The sequence below is a fragment of the Cryptotermes secundus genome, unplaced genomic scaffold, assembly GCF_002891405.2.
Source record: "Cryptotermes secundus unplaced genomic scaffold, Csec_1.0 scaffold70, whole genome shotgun sequence".
Lineage (NCBI taxonomy): Eukaryota > Metazoa > Arthropoda > Insecta > Blattodea > Kalotermitidae > Cryptotermes > Cryptotermes secundus.
This window is the reverse complement of record NW_019734964.1, coordinates 2,273,810-2,295,430: the sequence shown is the minus strand read 5'-3', so window position 1 is coordinate 2,295,430 and position 21,621 is coordinate 2,273,810. Positions and strand designations below refer to the sequence as shown.

Here is a 21,621-nt window from a genome sequence, read left to right as displayed (position 1 = left end):
GATGGCCTTTGCTCCATCCCTATCTGACCGGGAGTCCTTACCTGGATTTTGGACGCTTCTTGTGCACCACGGGTTGCGTTTCACGCCGCTCCTCCGGGTAGGGGTCAAGGGTGGGGTTGGTGGCGGGATAACGACCGCTCGCCGTGCCGTCGTAGTTCCACGAGTTCCCCAGGGGCCGGTGATGTGCCGCCTGGGTTCTGCGGCATCCACAAACACAATAATTCAATTCAGTGCAGTATGGCTCACAAATTTATAGCTAGAAAACGACAAGCGACAAGCTACAAACCATCTATTCGCACGCTGTTCTACAGGTATACAGTACTACGAGTGGGATGCGTAGATCGCATCCAACTTTCATCATTTCCTTCATTCCAACTGCGTATGTTGCCTCCAAATTTGAATTCCTTACAGCTAAATCCCAAGAAAATTTTACTGCATTTCAAGTCACCCCGTCGGAATTACACAACCCACTGTTACAGTGCAGGTCTATGATCCTCAGACAGGGTCCGCAAACAGGCTGAAAGGTCCAATATCGAATGCTTGTTGATGACGAGAAATTTATTACTATAAGACACTTTCGGAGTAAAAATTCTAGACGCAAATCTAAAAATTATTAGTTTTATTGCAAGTCTACAGTCGTTACAATACTCATAACCCAGATATACAAGTATCGCTTCATTTTTTTCGGGTAAGTAACGCCGAAGAAACAACGTATGCCATCAGGACAGGCACATCAAGATCAACCCGTCTACACTTACTTTAGAAATTGTACTCCATTTACTTAATATTTTTAATGTTTTAATACTTATATTTTTAACCATTTTAACATTAGCTCATAACTCAGTTAACACGATATATACCCTAAATTCAACGAAAATATTTACATTATTGTATTTATTACTATGGTTCCACAGACAAACAATCCAATAACGATGGTATACAGTCATACAACCACCCGAAGATGATCATATTGATCGAAACATGTAGTGGCACGTATTTTTTTCCCCCTGTGGCGCTACAGCCCCATTTTGCGCCTAGGCCTACCTCCATGAAACTCTCCGTTTCACTTCGGTTTACTAGATCTTACACATACGGTAGGACTCCTTGGGCGAGTGATCAGCTCGTCGCAAGGCCTCTATCTGTAGACAAACACAGAAAAACGCACACAAACATCCATCCCCTGAGTGGGATTCGAACCCACTATCCCGGCTTCCGAGCGAGCGAAGACAGTGCATGCCTTAGACCGCTCGGCTACCGCGACCGGCAGTGGCACGTATAATGAAAACAAATATTATCATATTAGTATTAAAAGAATGATTTTACTACACCGTCCAATTTGAGTCATACCGGACGGTGTTGTCAAATCATAATATTGACTAGTGTGACGGACCAGAATGAATAAAGTTAAACACCAATATTAGTTTTATTTACTCATAGATTTTTGTGTTGACGGCCATGTTAGCAACATCAATGATACAAAACAGGACGAAAACAACCAATATGGAGTTGTTTTAGCTGTCATAAGGAAAGAGCCAGAACCAGAAGATAATGACACTTGGACTTCTAATTATGTCGATAAAGATTCCCAGATCCAACCACCTTCATATTCACTGGGTAAAAGGGGTTCCTTCCTGCGGAAGTAAAGGCGCTTCTCAGAAAGTACGAAAGGAATATATACGTTGGAAGATCTAGGCATAGATGGAAAAATTATATCAAAATCGATGTTAAAGAACAAGGGTGCTAACTGAATTCATCTAGCTCAGAACAGGGACCAGAGGCGGGGCATTTCTTAGGAAAGTGGGCTACTATCAGTGTCTCAAGATGATCTTGGCCCAAAAGAGTTTATGTGCAATATATAATATATTACTTCAACGGCACACAAACGTCACAGAAATTTACATGGCGCCGTATGGAAGAGGCTGAGTGACAAGTTTTAAGTAACAGCCGTGATTTGTATGTTTGAATCGAGTGGCTACAGTCGTCTCCGGTCCTCAGTACATGCCGCTGGCCTTGAGCCGCTTTGAATTTGGGATGCAAATGTCATACCGCAATATAAAATATTATGGGCCTGAATAGCCTTATTAAGATATAAAAATTGTATCTGAAGCATTCGAAACACGAGAAAAGTTATGCCTCCATAACGCAAGGAAAGAGCTCTGATGGGATAATTACATTCACACAATTGGGTGGCGGGAACTCTACAGCGTAGTGTTCCGATGGATCACGAGTGGCGGGTTCTCAAAAATGACTCAGCCCCATGGAGTCTGATAGCTTGCCTCCCTCGCTATAAAGTTAATCTGCTTTTGTCAAATGTTTTGGTAAAATGAAACACTTAAATGAACAAGATCTCCCATTTACGTCATGCCACGTCGATACCTACAGCGCTTCACTACGATAAAAGGTAAAACTAAAGTTATCCCTGCACTTAATTAAGCACTACGCCATGAAGACGTGTGGGGATGCAGAAGCACAGCTCCGCCATTATTAACCTCTGTACTAGACAGAAGTGAACGGCCACCTTCACGCTCCTGCCTCTTTACTCCCGGTAGCCACTGGATGAAGCCGGCCTGGACGCTATGGAGAAGACAGAAATCTCTTGTCTCTACCGGGAATCAAACCCCGATTCCTCGGTTGTGTAGCCTAGTCGTTACACCGACTCAACTATCCTGGCTCCGGTATCACTGACACCGATAAACGATAACCTGACGCTATGATAACCCCATTTACTTATGAATATCAACTGAAGTGATACAGCAGAGGGCACAACTGGTTTTCTTCAGTCCTTAAACTTCGACTGGTCTATGGCTTTCTTCCGAATCCTTTCCTAGTCATCTATACCGACTGAGCCACTCCGACTCATGCAAACTCCGCGACAGCCGCTCAGATTAGGCCATTTTCAGTTCATTATTCATGCCACGCTACATACTATGAGCTAGAGACATAGAGAAACTCCGGGCCTTTAGTCCGCAAGCGAACTATACCGACCGACCGAGCAACCGCCGCTTGTCGGCGAACTTAGTGCCAACTTTAGCGGATAGAGGACGTCGCATGATTAGCGCATCGAATTCCCACGGCCGTTAATTTCGGTTTTCTAGCCCAGAGTCGCTACTTTCCCATTCATGTAGCTCCTCAATTATCCTCACGAGGCTAAATGTACCCCGTTCCAGACCAACTACTTCTCAGAAAGTGTGATAGCGCCGGGAATCGAACCAGGGACCTCTGGATCTATAGCCAGGAACTCTGACCACTAGACCACAGGGGCGGTCATGAGCTACAGATATTGTTGCTAAAGATAACGGTGAAATTGTCCCGGTGCTTAATTCAGCACCACGCCCTGAAGATGTCATTAAATAATAATACAAAAATGAAGCTACACCTGTAAGAGGCCGTGGAGTCCCATAGGGTTGTGAGACGCCGAAGCTCCGAATTTTTCTAGACAACAGGCTTACAGATGGCGGTGAGGTTGTCAGCCTTACGCGCCGGCCGCGCTCTACCCCCAGGAAGATTCCTGGTACTCATTTCTGTTAGAGGCTGAGTCGACCCCAGGGCCATAATGCGGCTGGAAAGATTAGGTCAATTCAAAAAATCCAATGACCTCATCGGGGCTTAAATCCGCGACCTTCCGGCTTGTAGCATAGTGCCTCAACCAACTGCGCTACCGCGTGCCCCAGCATTAAAAAGTAGACACATGAATAAAAATATGAATACCATTCGAAGAATCAGATGAAACAGGCGCATCAGTGAAGGCATGAACCACTGCATTTATGCTTTGAAACTGAAAATATTTAGCTACAAACGGAAAGACTACACAAAGGAACATTAAGTTGCATGGTTCTTATCACACGTTTAATTTCCTTTCGTCTCCGCATTCGTTTTAAAATTTAAAACCTATTTTGTGTAACTTCCGTGTTACGTCTTGTCTGATATATCAATAAAACGTAATTAAAATAATTGGCTTTGCTTATTTCATTGAAACCGCGCATATTTCCATCTAACCTCCAAAAGACATTTTCAAAAATATGTTCGTTTTAAGAGATATTTTCTCCGCTTTTAAAAAATATGACAGCTTTAAAATAACGTAAAATACGTCAATCAATAAATGACAGACGAACAAAGCGAAAAGAAATACACCAACTTCTGTTCACAATGCCGTTACAAATTAAAAAAAGGGGGGGGGGGGGCGGAATGCAACTGTAATATATAACTGACAAACTTTCCGTTACTGGCTGTACCAAACACCGGACATTACGGCTAGAAACCGCACTTCCGGGCAAACGGAAACCGGACAACAGACATTCCATAAGTTTTCATTTTTGGACAGACATGCACATTAGGTTTACGTTTAATTGGTGAATTGTGTTTTGGCGTAATGAAAGAAAACACTTTCGCCATGCTGTACCAGGGAAACAAGACCATAGTTAGCCAGGGTGGGGGGTGTTGGCAGGGGGCTCCCCACGACCAAGCTACCACCCTCAAAAATCAATAGCAGTGACACAACGTTGCCAGGTCTACCGCCAACAAACCATGTTCTATAAATGGGATTCCACGTTTCTCATATTATTCAATCAATCGGTCGCCAAACCTCGTGACAATGTAAATACACACACAAATTCTTCCGTGAATACGACACATAAAGAAACGTGGCCAAGCTTTCCATTAGCTCACTGAACATTTTACTCCGAAACAGCTATTTATAACGGCTCTTCTAGACATAAAATATTCGTTCCCTTCTATACATGCGACATTATCCAAACACTAAACAGTAGGATGCAATACCAAAGTTCGTAACTTCTCGTGTCTTGATTACAGTTTTCGAAATGAATGACAGGCAAACTTCGACTTTCATTCGTCTTTTAATTTAATCGTGAACCTTATTTCTGTACCGAGTAATGGTAAGGTAAAGTTGTCCCTACTACAGGTAGAGGCATTGCGATGAGCTGATCACCCACCCAAGGAGTCCTACCGAATGTGTAAGATCTAGAAAAACCGAAGTGAACGGAGAAGTTCATGGAGGTAGGCCTAGGCCCACTGGGGCTGTAGTGCCAAGGGGGAAAAAAATGTTTCCCTTATGCTTAATTAAGTAAACAACACGCCATGAAGACATGAGGCAGTGGAGGTATGGCTCCACCATTTTTGACCTCGGGACTGGATGGAGATGAGGGGTCAGCTTCACACACCAACAACTTTACCCTTCGCGATATCGTCCCCGGCACCATTGAGTAGAAAGCTGAGTGGGCCCCAGAGAAAAATCTTTCCCCTGCTGAGAATCGAACCCCGGCCGTTCAGTCCGTAGCCGGTCGCTATCCTGAATCCCTTTCTGTACAGAGTTACAATTCACAATTAAAATACGCATACCCGTTTTTACAGCGGGCATCCGGTCGAGGCACTATGCTGCAAGCCGGAAGGTCACGGGGTAGATTGTCTATGAGACCGATGGATTTTTCAATTTACCCAATTCTTTCAGCCGCACTATGGCCCTGGGGTCGACTCAATGTCTAACAGAAATGAGCACCAGGAATCTCTGTGGGGGTAAAGGGCGGCCGTCGAGCAAGGCTGACAATCTGACCACCATCTGTGAGCTCACTGTCCAGAAAATGTGGAAACCTTGACGTCTCACAACCCTAAGGGCCTCCACGGCCTGTTACAGGGATACCTTTACCTTTTTTACCCGTTTTTACACACCTGCTACCTACTACTATGCTATTTATCAATTAATCAATTAATTCCACAAACAGTTTTCAATAGGGCACACTCATAATTCTCTGGAATGAGAAAACGCAAAACCGCAAGCTAACAAACAGGTATTACATTCTTGTAAACATGGATTCACCTTTGACGGTCATTTGTTACCCAAGCCATTATTTTAATAGATTTTATGCTGAAAATACTTTGTACGTGATAAAGTATGATTCGCTGCAACCACTTCCCAACAATAATACTAACAAGCCCAGCCTCCCTCTCAAAGTTAAACAACAAAATGTGAAGGTGGTGTTACAAAGAAGATGAACAACAAAATAAAAAGAACAGGAAACATTCGATCCTCACAAGAAATACGCCACATCCACAGTGACGGTTTCTATACCGACAATGAAGGGGGCATACACATAAGACTAAGATCAGTTCCCAACAAAAGTTAATTTATAATGTGGCACATTTCAGGTGGCAGCCCGTCAATTAAAATCAGACAGCCCATACTGACCAAGATCTGAAAATAGTACCCCCAAATACATGACCACCGAACTAACCCGCGCTCTGTAACGTGCCATACTTCTGAAGCTCTTGGCACAAAATAATGCTCTTTAAACTGACAGGGCGTATCATCCGAGCTGATTCTAAGAAATCTGACTCCACAATTAGAATCCTCACGTAAATGAGGATGAGGCTGACAGGGCATGTAGCATGCATGGGGCAAAGATGAATGCGTACACGGTTTTGGTGGGAATACCAGAAGAAAGGAGGTACGATAAGAGGGAAAGTTGTCCCTGCCTTNTCATCCAAATAAATAAGGGCTCAGAATGATCAGCGTCAGTATAGCTCCACCATTGACCTCGGCATTAGACGGAGGTGAGCGGTCATCTTCACGCCTCGGCCGCTCTAACTCCGGGGAAATGCCCCCAACCACCCATTTTGATAAGAATCTGGTTGGACCCTACAGCCGGTCTGGGCGCTGTGGAGATGAGAAATTCTGGACTGAATGTAACAAGCTTTACCCGAGTTCAACTTTACCTTTCCTTTCAATGCCTCCCTTCCAACTTCAATCACCCGACCGTATATAGGTAGGTCCCCGGACTGCCTCTGCCACTGCGGCAACAATGCAGTTCATACAGAATATTTCAACGGTGCATATATTATTATAAGTATACAAGTACAAAAAGAATTCTTTCCCTCATGATGTTCTGAATTATTCTTCAAATTACACCTAGAGGTGCATCTGCTCACGCTGGTTCCTCGCTAGCGCATTTTCCTGCCTGAAGATGTAGGCGGTATGTTCCTTCGAAACGTCGGTTCACACAAGATCTACACGGCGCCGCATCCAAGAAGATGGCATTGATCATAGTCACCGCCGTGATAATCTTAAAATTTTACTTGTTTAAAGACGTTCTTAAACCCAAATGGTTGCATAACCTGGGATGGAGGGCTATTAATAATGAACCGAAGATGTTGGATCTGCCCCTGCGTTTGCTGGAACGGCGGAAGTAAACCAATAAACGCTTCGGGCACGGCAGACCAACCTGTAGAAACATTAACCTGCAACTGCTGTTTGCTTCTTCACAGAGCACGCGGAAACTTTCTAACCTTCCACTCGCGTCGGGGAGCGACGGGCTCACGGCACTCCCCACAGCCCTACATTTTAGGAATTCAAGACAAACTGCAATTCTGCTTTAACTAAAGAGTTCAGGACTTGGAAGAACAATTTCATAAAGCCTGGCCCAACAACATAATATTTACAAGAATTCAGTAATGAGAAACGGAAAGTCGATTAAAAACACGATGTCACAAACCACGCTTCTGCCACGTTTAGGACCACATTGACCACATTCGCACCCCCTGTTAACGAGCCCGTGCAACTTCAGCTAATATTCACTTGTCTTTATCTCTCTATTGTATACCACTGCATGTTTCGGGCTACCTGGCCATCATCTTCCTGTGCTTAACTAATTAAGCTCTACGCCATGAAGACGTATGGGGGGAGTGAAGTAAAAAGGTAAAGATATCCCTGTACAGGCCGTGGAGGCCCATAGGTAAGATGTTGAGGTTCGCACATTTTCTAGACAATCTGCTCATAGATGGCGGCAAGGTTGTCAGCCTTGCACGCCGGCCGCCCTTCACCCCCAAGAATATTCCTGGTACTCATTTCTGTTAGAGGCTGAGTCGACCCCAGTGCCACAGTGCGGCTGCAACGATTAGGTCAATTGAAAAAATCCACCTCATTGGGATTCGATCCAGCGACCTTCCGGTTTGCAGCATAGTGCCTCAACCAACTTCGCTACCGCGTGCCCCCGTATGGGGGAGTGTATGTATAAATTCATATTTTCTTGGCCTCGACATTAGTTGGAGGTGAGTGGTCAGCTTCACGCCCCTGTCGCTTTACCCCCCCCTACCCACTGGATAGGAGGCTGGGTGGGCCCAACAGAAGGTCTGGACGTCGTGGAGAAAATTGACACAACCGGGACTCGAACTCCGACCCCTTGGGCGTCCAGCCTGTAGGCAGTCGCTATACGACTGAGCTATGCCGGCTCTTTATCTGTAATATGTGATGAGTTATATTAGTTTTATTTTACGGTACATAGTTATGTATATTCTGTCTTTGGTTTGTTCCTTTTTTCTTCGGTTCAGTGTGTAGGAGCTGGGATAGCTCAGTCGGTATAGTGACGGGCTGGACGGCGGGGTTTCTATTACCGGCAGAGGCAGAGAGAATTTTCCCTGTAACATCCGGACCGAATCTGGGGCCCACCCAACCTCCTATCCAGTGGGTACCGGGGGATCTTTCCCGGGAGTAAAGTGGCAGGGGAGCGAAGATGACCACTTACCTCCAGCTAGTACCGAGGTCAAGACTGCTGGAGCTATACCCCCACATTCCTATACGTCTGCATAGCGTCGTACTTAATTAAGCACAGGCCCAACTTTACCTCAAGCAGGTTTACTGACAACGTCCATGTGGGCTATCAAGTGGCTATCCTACTCACCTATCCAGAAGCGTCGTGTAGGGCCCGTTTCTATAGAGACGGTCCCTTGTGCGACCCCTCAGAGGATCAGCTACGTGGTAAGTCGTCGCCGAGCGCCGAAGGTAGGCGTCTCCCTCGCGACGCTCGTAGAAGTGACTAGACCGATCGTCAGGCCTTGAAATAACAGAAAGGAAACAACTTTAAAAATAAAACACACAACAAATATTGGTATTAAATCCGAGCTAAACTTCAAATTTGGTTTTCAACATTTTTTCGGAAGCTACCAGTCTATTCAGTTCTGGAACAGTAACTGCAAAGAACACAAATGTTTCGGGCGACCAACTATTCAGCAGCAGCGCGTGCGACACACGTATAACAATATGACAAAGAAAAACTGAACCTAGGAGCGACAAGTGTGGAATGAAGAACAGCCCACAGGACGGAAGGAAAATGCCCGTATGTGTATCATTTCCGGAAGTGACCGCACGGTACGTCCGGTGTGCATCGTAGTACGAAACATCCCGTTCCGAAGGCCGTAAAAATAATATAACCATCAGAAACAAATTATCACAGCACAGGTACATCATAATGCAAAGGTTTCGAATACATGGATTGCTTTACTTCTAATTATACTTGGAGAAGGGTACAAGTTATGAAGCTCCTCATTATGCAGTTTTCTCCAACCTCCTGTCACTTCCTCTCTCTTCGGTCCAAATATTCTCCTCAACACCTTGTTCTCAAACACCCTCAGTCTATGTTCCTCTCTTAATGTCAGAGACCAAGTTTCACGCCCATACAAAAGCATAGGCAAAATTATAGTTTTGTATATTCTATTTTTTATGTTTTTTGACAGCAGACAAGACAAAAGGTTCTGGACTGAATGGTAGCAAGCATTACCCGAGTTCAATCTCCTCTTAATTTCCTCCTGAATCAGGTTTCGATCTGTTATAGTCATTCCCAAATATCTGAATTGCGTCACATTTTCAAAACATCTGTTTCCTATCTTTATATCATGATTTTGGGCTGCATTTTGGCGAAGAGACAGCAACATATGCTTAGTTTTCTCTGTGTTTACTTCTAGGCCAACCTCTTTACTTGTGTCAATTAAAGTTTGTATGTTTCTCTTTATGGTATCTACACTGTCACCCAGTAGATTCACACCATCGGCATAGGCCAACAGCTGATGTGTCCCGTTTCATTTCAGTCCCATCTGGTTTCCCTGGACCTTCCTAATGGCATATTCTGAAGCAAAGGTGAAAAGGAGTGGCGCTAAAGCATCTCCTTGTTTTAAACCATTCTGGATAGGAAATTTATCAGACAAATGTTTACCTACACGGACTTCACTATACGTTTCGTTTAAACACATTTTAATCAACCTAACTAGTTTCATGGGTATCCCAAACTCTATCAGAATACTGTACAATACTTCCTTTCTAACTGAATCATAGGCTTTCTTCAAGTCTATGAATAGCTGATGTATTGTCTCATCGTACTCCCATTTTTTCTCCAATATCTGACAAATGCAAAAGATCTGATCTGTAGTTGATCTGTTACGTCGAAACCCACACTGATGATCCCCAATAATTTCATCTATATATAGACTTAACCTTGAGAGAAGAATATTGGATAGAATTTTGTATGAAGTTGATAGCAGTGATATCCCCCGATAATTACTATAGTCAGTTTTATCCCCGTTCTCATGAACTGGTACAATAATAGACTCCTTCCATTGATCTGGCAATTCTTCCTTATTCCAAATAGAAGTAATTAGATTGTGCATCTTAGAATGTAATATTTCACCTCCTGCTTGAATAAGTTCTGCCGGAATTATCACAACACAGTATGTAAATGTTTAATGAGAATTACGTACTGAAATGCATTATGGAGCATTAACTAAATCAGCGTACGTAACCATGCAACTTCTTCCTCCGTAAAAAAAACGGAAAATATTCAATATTCAGATCCTGTTAGGCTGCAGATAAAAGTACGTTGTGGGAAAGCCATTTAGAATATCGATATTCTGGATTTATTTTTCCTTGCTATATGTCCTTTAAAACGAGGCATTATGTGGTCATGTCTCTGTCTGTCACCTAGCAACGGCGCCTAAACCGTTGGTCAGACTTATTTAAACTTTTAAAGCTCAATGGCTACTATATGTACCGTCTCCTTCAAAAAATCAGAACGTTTCATTCTGCCCGCAGCGTGTGTCTGTGTGCTTCGTACGGTGCTCACGATAAACAACGATTATTTCCCTAAACAGCATTAACCGGTTGGACTTGNATTGTTGCAAAATTCCCTAAGAGATATGAAATCATGTCAGTCAACTTGGTCATTTTCATTTTTGCTACACTGATCGATTATAAAACATGTTTAAGACATATGGTCGTAAACAAACCGTTTCGTGTACATCATAAACCGTTAATCAAAATTTTGTTCAGTTCAATATGAGCCAGCTGTGCATAAAGACGGCCGTTTTCAATTTTGGCCACACCGACCGATTCTAAGGCCCAGTTTACACATGGCTATAGGATCTAAACCGACACTGTGCATTATCAAACTACTGATACATTAATTTTAATCGTTTTATCTAATACTGCGTATACCAAAATGATGTGAGCCGTTTCAAGCAGCCATAACTGGTTTGGAAATACACGCAGAGGTAAGTTGGCCACATGGAATGAAACCGTAGGTATTCAAGTTTTGGGCGCATGCGCAATCCCACTCCCCTCCCCCCTCTCAAACTCGGTCCGTGGCGTTACAAAGAGAATATGTCGGCTACGGAGCAGAAACCGTTTTGTGTGCGGCAGTTTGCGAAGCATGAATCAGTTGTTTCTGTTCAGCGGGCCTTCAGGCGACAATTTCAGAGTAATCCCACATCGGCGAACAGCATCAGGCGTTGGTATCAGCAGTCTCAGGCTACGGGGTACCTCTGTAAAGGGAAAGGTGCAGGACGTCCGCGTGTCAGAAGAAAGTGTGGAACGAGTGAGAGTCTTTTCTTCGCAGTCCGAAGAAATCTGTGCCCCATGCGAGTCGAGAACTGGAGATGTCCACTTACGACTGTGTGGAGGGTGTTGGGAAAGAGACTGGAAACGAAGCACTGTCGTCTTCACTTGGTGCAGTTTCCTCAATCACTTCGGTATACGACGTATATATTTTTTAGCCTTACAACTGCAAAAACGCCGTTGCAGCGCCTACTACATTATGCAGCATGCCCTTCGCCATCTTATAATTCAGTAAATATTCCCCACATTGACAGATATTTCTCATAAATAGCTGAAAGATGTCTGCAGCCATTTTATGATGTGTTAAAACTCTTAGAGGTAGAATTCCTAAGATAATATAATTTTACTGACCTGTACAAAAATTAGGACCGCCTCTGTGGTCTAGCGGCCAGAGTTCCTGACTACAGATCCAAAGGTAGCGGCTTCGAATCCCGTAGCTATTAGATTTACTGAGAAGTAGTGAGTCTTAAACGGGGTCCACCCAGCCTCGTGAGGATAACGGATGAGCTATTTCAAGGAAATAGCGGCTCCGGTCTAGAAAACCGAGATTAACGACCGTAGGGATCCGTTGCGCTGACCACGTGACACCATCTATCCACAAAATTTGGCACTAACTTCGCCGACAAGTGGCGGCCGCTCTGTCGTTTGCGGACTACATGCCACGGAGTTTTTTTTAAATCGAGGTTAACAAACCTGAACAAATAAATTCGCTAGTAAACTTGTAGTGCAGATTCAGAATTCCAAACATGAAGATTCTATGGGCAGATTCAGAGATGAAGCAGCGGACAGACAACCATGCACACAAATCTTCCCAATAAACCTCAATGCTGTGCTATTTGCGTAAAGATCGTAAAACGTTTCGCAATCTATCCTGAAACCAAATTTCGGATATTAAGCTATAAAATGCATCAGTTATTAACACAGAAGATATAACTTACACCTATTACACCAATAATGGTCGTGAAACAGCTCAAGCTTAGGTTCAGGGAACTATGCTGAGCAAATGGCACTAGTACAGGATTTCTCTTACAAAACGCAGGTATTTCTCCACTAATTATTATAGCTCCATACTCCCTGGGTGGTACGACAGGCTATCCAAACCTGCACATTATCCACTTCTCTGTTTCTAGCCCTGGTCCAGGACTCGGAAAAAATTTTTCTTCTTACGATGACAATGCTTTGCAGGTTTCGTTGGTGTTGCTGATGCGTTTCTTTCGTAATATGCACCTGCCTTCGTTGTTTCCACTCCACACTTGTTAGACAATGCGCATCCTAAGAATATTAATTTAATTTTAATATTTTATTCTGTCATTCTCATTACTTTTCGCTTAGTGGGGGGTGGAGTCCAGCTCGGTCCACTCGGCACGGCGGCCACTGATTGGCCTATTTCACCTGCCCCGACTGATTATGATGATGGAGAATTTGGTGGAATGAAGATTGGCAGGGGAAACCTAAGTACTAGGAAAAAACCCGCCACTGTGTCCACCACAAATCCCACTTGACCAGACCCGGGAACGAACCCGGGCCGCCAATGTGGGAAGCCAGCGACTAACCGCTTGAGCTATGGCGCGGCCTTACTCTCATTAGTTACTAGGCACTCATTTCTAAAATATCAATTCACTAATTGCAATACACAAAAAGTCAATCTGGTTAAATGCGCCCCAAAGAAGTACAAACACATTCACGTGCTTACGTGTAGGCCTATACACACGCACCCGTACATAAAACAAGTTCTGGGGAAATCTAATCGCCTTCTTTTCTTTGATACGACATGGACCGCATAGAAAACGAGGCGCCCAACAATTCTTCTACTGTCGCGTGTGTACTATTTGCTGCGGTAACGTTTTCACCTAGCCGTTGCCTAGCAAGGATATGGGGACACACAGACTGGTGTGAGGAATTTATGAAGTACGGCTTTCAGATCGGTTCAGGTGCCAAGATATATACACACCAAGTTTCATACAGACTGGTTCAGCCATTCGAAAGTTGATTGGGGAGGGGGATACACAGACACACAGCATGATGATCTCGTAAGACTAATTTTTATTTTTTGAGAATAAGGAAAGTAGGCTAGTAAAAGTTTATAATAACGAGTCATTACTGCGCCGTTAAATAACGAACTGTATATTTTCGTGCGGCCAAATGGAAAAGGCTGAACAACGCCCAGTCTAACCAACTGCATGGAGCTGTTCCCTTCTTGAGAAGCAGCCAGTTGTCCGGCAACATGAGAACTTCCCAGCATCCGAAGGTTCATTACCGTGTTCACAAGAGCCTTCCACTGGTCGCTATCCTTAGCCAGATCAATCTAGTCCATACAACCCAATCCCATCTAAGATTCATTTTAATACTGCCCACCAACCTACATCTTGGTCTTCCTAGTGGTCTCTTTCCTTCTGGCTTTCCCACCAATATCCTATATGCATTCCTCCGTGGACCATTCGTGCTACATATCCTGCCCACATCATCCTCCTTGACTTGATCATTCTAATTATACTTGAAGAAGAGTACAAGTTATGAAGCTCCTCATTATGCAGTTTTCTCCAACCTCCTGTCACTTCTTGCGCTTAATAATTGAGGAATCGATCAAGACCTGAACTATCAATACCGCGGCGAAGTTTGGCATGATGAACTCCACTACCTGTTACTTTATTTCCAAAACATGGTCAACACGCGTGCCTCGCAAGATAAAAACGTTGGACTGTCAGAAATGAAAGGACAGCTACAGAAACAAAAGTTACTTTTCGAGTCTGAAATCCATGTAACCATTATGTCTGCTTAAAAACTAAGTTCACACCTCACAGAAAATGCAACGAGTCCTCATTACAAATACCACTCAGTTAATGCTGCTCTGAAAATACAGCTATTTACAATACGAAGCTTAAAAAGTCACAGTGGGCAACACGCGTGAGTTCTTTTTAACGTTAAAGCAGGTGACAACTGTGCTTTAAAGGTTAGTGGCCTTAACGGACAATGACTGGCTTCCAAAACTTGAGCTTCTGTACAAACTAGGAGAATGCACTAAGAAAATATAGTTAAAAACGTCGGAATTGGCTAACGCTAAATCCGTGGACAGCAGACAAACAGGATGGTGTATACTAAAAGCACGAAGCATTTTAATCTATAGAATGTTCCATTCAAACCTCCCACATTTTATCGGATCTTAGGACAGAAAGTATGAATGGTAGAAAAATGAACTAAAAAAAATTATTCGACACATTAATAAACCTCTACATGTGCACCATTGGTAGCACGAACAATATCCAATTGTATTCAATCTCTTGCCACGTTCTTTCCAGCATTTCCATTGGTACAGTAGCAATCGGTTCACGGATGCGAGCTCGTAAATCTTGGAGGTCATTCACTGGAGGCACGAACACACGGTCCTTCACGTAACCCCAGAGGAAGAAATCGAACGGAGTGAGGTCCGATGAACGTGGTGGCCACCGAATAGGTCCGCCACGTCCAATCCAGCGATCTTGGAAGGTGGCATTGAGGGACCTCCGAACATCCAGACCCCAATGTGAGGGACTCTATTTTGTTGGATGATTGTTAGGCTGCAGATCGGCTACCTGGGGATACAGGAACTGTTCTAACATGTCAAGGTATACGCGGCCAGATACTGTAGCTTCACCGAAGAAAAACGGAAATAAAATTCTTTGAGTTTTTCTTTCATCTCCTGTTAATTATAATTCATAATTTACCACAATTTGTTCGCAATGATTAATTAAAATGTGGGGGGTTTGAACGGAACACACTGTACATCCGGTCACCTTCTGGTACTAGGACGTTATTATGATTCACTGTTTGTTTCTGAAAGACAGCTACTACACACGCAATGCTGTTATCAAAACATTCCACGACTTGGCCTTTATAACGTTAAGCTTACAGTCAACGCTGTACCTGGTTTAAAAGACTAGAATTAGACGTACTCCGCTGTCATTAAAACTTTTCTTACAGACTTCCTAGTAAAATAAAAATAAAGTTGTCCCTGCGCATGAAACTCGCGCCATGACGACGTATGGCAGCGATGCGGTACAAAAGCTACCGTTACCCAGCAATAAGCCGTGAAGACGAATGGTGGTGTAGACATGTAATCCCATCATTCTTGACCTCGGCGATAGACAGATGTGAGTGGACCGCCTCTGTGGCCTAGTGGTCAGTGTTCCTGGCTACAGATACAGAGGTCCGGGTTCGATTTCCGGCGCTATTAAATTTTCTGAGAAGTAGTGTGTCTGGAACGGGGTCCACTCAGCCTCGTGATGATAATTGAGGAGCTATTTCAAGGAAATAGCGGATCCGGTCTAGAAAACCGAAATTAACGGCCGTGAGAATTCGTTGCCCTGACCACGCGACACCCTCTATCCGCTGAGGTTGGCAATAACTTGGCCGACAAGCGGCGGTCGCTTGGTCGGTATAGTTCGCTTGCGGACTAAATCACGGAGTTCTTTTTAGTGGTGAGCCTCGCGCCCATACCTCTTTACCACCGGGGAAACAGCCCCCGGTACACATCAGAGAGGAGGCTGGCTGTGCTCCAGAGCCGGTCTGGACGCTGTGGAGCACAGAAAAACTTTTATCTCTGCCAGGAGTAGAACCCCCGCCCGCAGCCTAGTTGATATATCCAACGGGTTACTCCGACTGTCGTGAAGTGTTATTAAATTCAGCAACAAACGGAGCTGAGTTGTCAGCCTCAAGCTGCAGCCACTTTAACCCATCGGGAAAGATACCTCGACACCAAACAGAGGATGTGTGGATTCAAAACCCGGTCTGGAGGCTGTGGTGAAAGTAAAAAAACATCGTCCCTGTGGGAGAATGAAACTCAAAATGATCCACCCACCCCTATACAAGTACTAACCGACTGAGCTACCGTGGCTCCTCAACTTCACACAGTGATTGAGCCAGTCCGAAACTCCGACTACAGTTCTTGAAGTGCCTTGCACTTTTTCCTCAGTCTCCCCCCAAAGCTACAGGAGCCGGGATAGCGTAGTCGGTATAGTGACTGGCTACGGGCTGGATGACCGAGGGGTCGGAGTTCGAGTCCCAGCAGGGTCAAGAACTTTTTCTTCTCCATGTCGTCCAGACCGGCTCAGGGGTCCACTCAACCTTCTGTCCAGTGGGTACTGGTGGCGCCTTCCCTGGGAGTAAAGCGGCCGGGGCGTGAAGCTGACAACTCACCTCCAACAAGTGCCGAGATCAAGAAAACGTGGGTCTATACATCCACTCCCACATACGTCTTCATGGCTTAGCGCTTAATTAGTTAAGCACAGGGACAGCTTTACCCCTTTTTACCCCCAAGCTACAGTTGTGAACGCCATATCTCGCCCATCTCACCCTCCCTCATTTCATCGAATGTTATCCACAAAAGCAGCATTAATGAATAAATATTCAAACTTGGAATAGGTGAAATCTCCATTTCTTTAATAATTTTCTGCAGGAGCTCCGTCAACCTAATCCCAACATAGGGGCCGTGCCATAGCTCAAGCGGTTAGTCGCTGGCTTCCCACCGCGGCGGCAAGGGTTCGATCCCAGGTCTGGTCAAGTGGGATTTGTGGTGGACCAAGTGGCGTTGGGGCGGGTTTTCTCCGAGTACTTCGGTTTCCCCTGCCAATCTCCATTCCAACAAATTCTCCATCATCATAATCACCCGGGACAGGCTACAATAGGCCAATCAGTGCCCGCCGTGCCGAGTGTACCCAGTTGGACTCCACCCCCCCTACAAGCGAATTAAAAAGAAATTTAAAAAAAAATTAATCTCAACATAATTGTCAACACCTTATGCATGTAACTAATGTTACCTCAAAATATTATTCCATAATTAACCAAAGAGCGAAAATGTGCAAAATAAACAGCCCTCAAGATCTGAATATTAAGAATAGGAGATAATCTTCTCGTTATAAAACAAACTGAACTCAGCTTATGCAGTAAAAATTTATAAGGAGCTTCCAAGGAAGTTGACTTTCCAGTTGTAGGCCTTGGAAATATAACATTTGTTATAACAAGCAAATTTTCACCAGAGGTTATCTGTAATAAAGAGCCTGAAGGATCTGTAGGGGTAAATTTTAATATGTTGGTCCTTTCCATATTTAAAACCAGATAACTGACCTGGAACCATTTGATCTTCTTATATAGAACGTAGTTTAGGGCTCGACTGAGTTCTTCATAGCTATTATTGGAAATTAAGAAACCTGCGTCATTGGCATTACAGTTATCAAACCCCGGGAAATCATTAATATAAATGTTAAACAGGAGTGGGCCCAACACCGATCCCTGATGTACACCAGATTTAGCAGTTTTCCAAAATGAATAATTACATGTACCTGAAAACTTCCATTCCATTGTTTCCTATTGTAGAAATATGACTTAAGCCACTCTAACAGTAAGCCTTTAACACCATAAAATTGCAGTTCTTTTAGTAACAATTCGTGATTTACACATTCAAATGCTTTAGTAGTATCACAGAAGACACCTGCAATATATCTATTGTTGTTCCAATCATTTAAAATAATTTCAGTAAGTTTATGTGTAGCACTAATTGTACACAATCCTTTTCTGACACCATGCTGTTCTGTAACAGACACAGTGAATTTGTAAATGCTGATTAATTCTAGGATAAATCAATTGTTCAAAAATATTTGAAAAACTGGTAAGCAAGGAAAGAGATCTATAGATAGCTAATTCTTACTTCCTTTTTTAAATAACGGATTAATAACTAAATACTTCAAAAGATCCGGAAATTTACCTACTGTTACGGATTTATTAAACATGTATGCTAAAGGTTTACAAAGGAATTGTCCACAAAATTGTAAGATTCTATTTGAAATATTATCATTGCCTGATGAGCTCTTCTTCTTTCAGGATGCAAATGCACTAATGACTTTAGATACCGTTATCAGAATAATCACCATATAAGGAAAGTCTTGGGGGGAAGAATTATTAAGGGATAAAAAAGGGCAGAATAAATGTCATCTTTTTCAGTACTCAATTTTTCAACTATACCTAAAAAAAATCATTACAAGCCTCAGCTGATGCATCCAATTGAACAGATGAGTTGCCTGATGGGAAAATAAAGGATGTGCTATTATTATATTTTATTTTTCCCATTTAATTATTTACAGTGCTCCAAGTTGTTTTTATATTTGTTTTTAGCTGTCATTAGTAAGCTGTTATAACAATTATTTTCTGCATTTCTGATGACTTTCCGTCGGGTGGTGTAATACTGATAATAATAATTTCTGATTAATGGGAAATTGCTATTTCTACTAAGTACGAGATGTGAAGGCATTTTTTTTTCTTTTAAGGGGTATTGTTATTCCCTGCGGTAACCAGGAGTTATTCACTAACTTTTCAATTGTACGATTCATGGGAAAGCAGGATTCAAAGTATACATTAAAAAGATCTTAGAAAAGAATTAAAGCTTCTGTTAACATCATGATGGGAATAAACATCACTCCAAGATTCTTCTTCCAGCATTGTAACAAAATTTCATATTGTTGCTTTCGTTATTAACCTCTTATTACAGATTCAGTTACTGCCCTTATTATAAAAAACATTATTCACAATCAAACATTCAGCATCGTGGTCTGAGAGACCACTAATTACAGGCAGAACCTTAAACAGGTTGACTCTTAGCGTTATCTATAAGCATGAAGTGCTGTAAATCTAGTAGGAAAATCCACAACGTGAAGCAAGTCATAGGAATGAACAAGACCTGAAAGTATAAGCTTGCAAATAGAATCTTTAGAGAATTCGACGTTTAAATCCCCACATATATAATAAATTCAATTTTACTACTATAAATAATTCAAAGTTTAGTCCAGTTGATCCGAAAAATCGAGGAAATTACCAACTACAACAATAGAGTAGTTTCCCAGGTCAAATTTAGTAGCACAAACTTCATACGTTTTTTCAGTACAAAACTGAGGAACATCACATGTGCCACGTCGTAAATCTGCCCTAGTAAATATACATGCTCCACTTCCAACATGATTAATATGTGAATGTCAGAAATCTTCGGAAACTTTTAACATGATCACAGCCTAATATGATGACTTTTATGTTTCTTCTTGGAAGGTACTGAACATTTCTCTGACGTGGTTTATCGCGTGTTTAGTTCACCGTTCGTAGCTGTTAGCTGATCGTTAAGGTTAGACCAGGAAGCAAATCTATTAAAGGCTGTTAAAACGGGATTTATATGTCGAGTTAACAAACTCATGGGTTTAGATGAATGTCTAGTTCGGTTATTTGTTACAGTGATCCACTTATTGTTAGAAATATCACGGTCTTTCAAATCACTTGACTCATCTGTTTGTACTGCTTTAATCCTCTTTGAGTCTACGGTTGTATTTGCACATTCTTGAAGAAAATTTACGATTAAGTATGCTGATTCCACTTCCAAATGTTAAATTATGAAGGTAGTTTTGTAATGCAACACAGTTTTCACAGTTGGTAGCTGCTATACAATTTATATTACATGAAAATTCGAAAGAGTTGCTAACACTAACATCGCGTGCATGTACCATCTTGGTTACGTACGTCAGAGGTGACGTCACGCAACAAGAGAAGAGCTGTGTAAGGCGGTGTTGCCACGCACCCGGCAACAGGCGGACAATGCCGCTGCAAGGGAACAAGTCGGCAGACTGACAAATAAGTGAGAACTGGTGCAGACGTAGGACTGAATCCAGAAATGTTTCCGAGTCGCGCTTGCAGACAACCCCTCCCCAGCCAGCGGTGACGTAACTGCATCGGGCCGCTGCCGCTGCTACGGTAACAAACCAGTCAACACTACGTCCCCCTCCACCGAGGTGACGTAACAGCACTTCCCACTGTGGCGTAACAAGGGGACCACCGCTGTAACACGAGGCAAAAGGGAACGGTATAAAAAGCCGGCTGAGCAGTATGTGAGGACAGTGTGTGATCGGGGGTGACACAGTGCAGATCGTGAAGTCGCCTAGTGCCGAAGAAGTAATTGTGATACTGCCGACGGCAGTAATTGTGAATTGTGTGAGTGTGAGAGCGAGTATTCAATAAATTCGCTATACCCAAGACGGCGTGAAGTTACTTGTTGCGCGTGACATACCCAACACGTGACAATATATCGGCTGCGGGAGTGGTGCAGACAGAAAAGAGTACAAGCCAGAGGACAGCTGAGGACCAACAGGAGCCAGGAGAAGCCGACGAAAGCCGAGTGGTGTTGACAGAAAGCAGTGGTTACCCAGCACATTTTGTGTTATAGTTACGTTGAACTGTAGTAGCCGACAGTCCCAGTACAAGGCAGATATGATTGTTGTAAGTAACTTAACACGACAGAAATGATATCTACGTCTCCATGCAGTGCAGAATTTTGCATTTGCTTCTGTCACTGACACGCTGTAACTCCAGAAAACTGACATCAGGCTAAAATCACAAGGCACGCATCTGAAAAAAAATATATATATATAATGTGGCGTATTGGCTCTATGCAGGAACTGAGACGTAACAGCAGAACAGCCGTGTTAGGAAACCATTACCGCGGTGGGGTAACAGCATAGGAGCCGCTGCTATGGTAACAAGCCAGTAAACATTCTGCCCCACCCCCGCGGTGACGTAACAGCACTTCCAGCTATGACGAAACATGGGACAATTCAGTAACGTGGCAACAGGGAAGAGTATAAGAGGCCGGCTGAGCGGTGTGGGGGCCAGTGTGTGGGTTGTGAAGCCAGACAGAAGACAGTTGAAGCCGGCACGGAGAGTTCGACAGTTCTACAGCATTGTGAGACTTTACAATACGACGGAGCGACTGTGAAACAACTACGTCGTTCAACATTTTGGTGATAGTTACGTTGAATTGTAGTTACGGCGTTGAGTACTAAAGTGACGTCACAAGAATACGCTCCTCGAGGTCTAGTTTCACGACACAGCGGACTACACTGCTGCTAGGCAACGTTTCCAACTTGTCCGATATATATATATATATATAT

The 21,621-nt window shown here is 43.3% G+C and overlaps 1 protein-coding gene across 5 annotated transcripts in view; it reads right to left on the bottom strand.

Annotated features, from left to right (window-relative positions):
• Positions 1–21,621, bottom strand: part of LOC111869039 (protein split ends) — a 286,507-nt gene that overhangs the window by 48,822 nt on the left and 216,064 nt on the right. For all 5 annotated transcript variants that reach the window (XM_033753266.1, XM_033753267.1, XM_033753269.1 and 2 more), the window contains exons 3-4: positions 8,688–8,840; positions 42–197 (exon numbers count right to left, since the gene is read on the bottom strand). In XM_033753266.1, the coding sequence (XP_033609157.1) occupies positions 42–197; positions 8,688–8,840 (309 nt within the window). The remainder of the gene's footprint in view (positions 1–41; positions 198–8,687; positions 8,841–21,621) is intronic.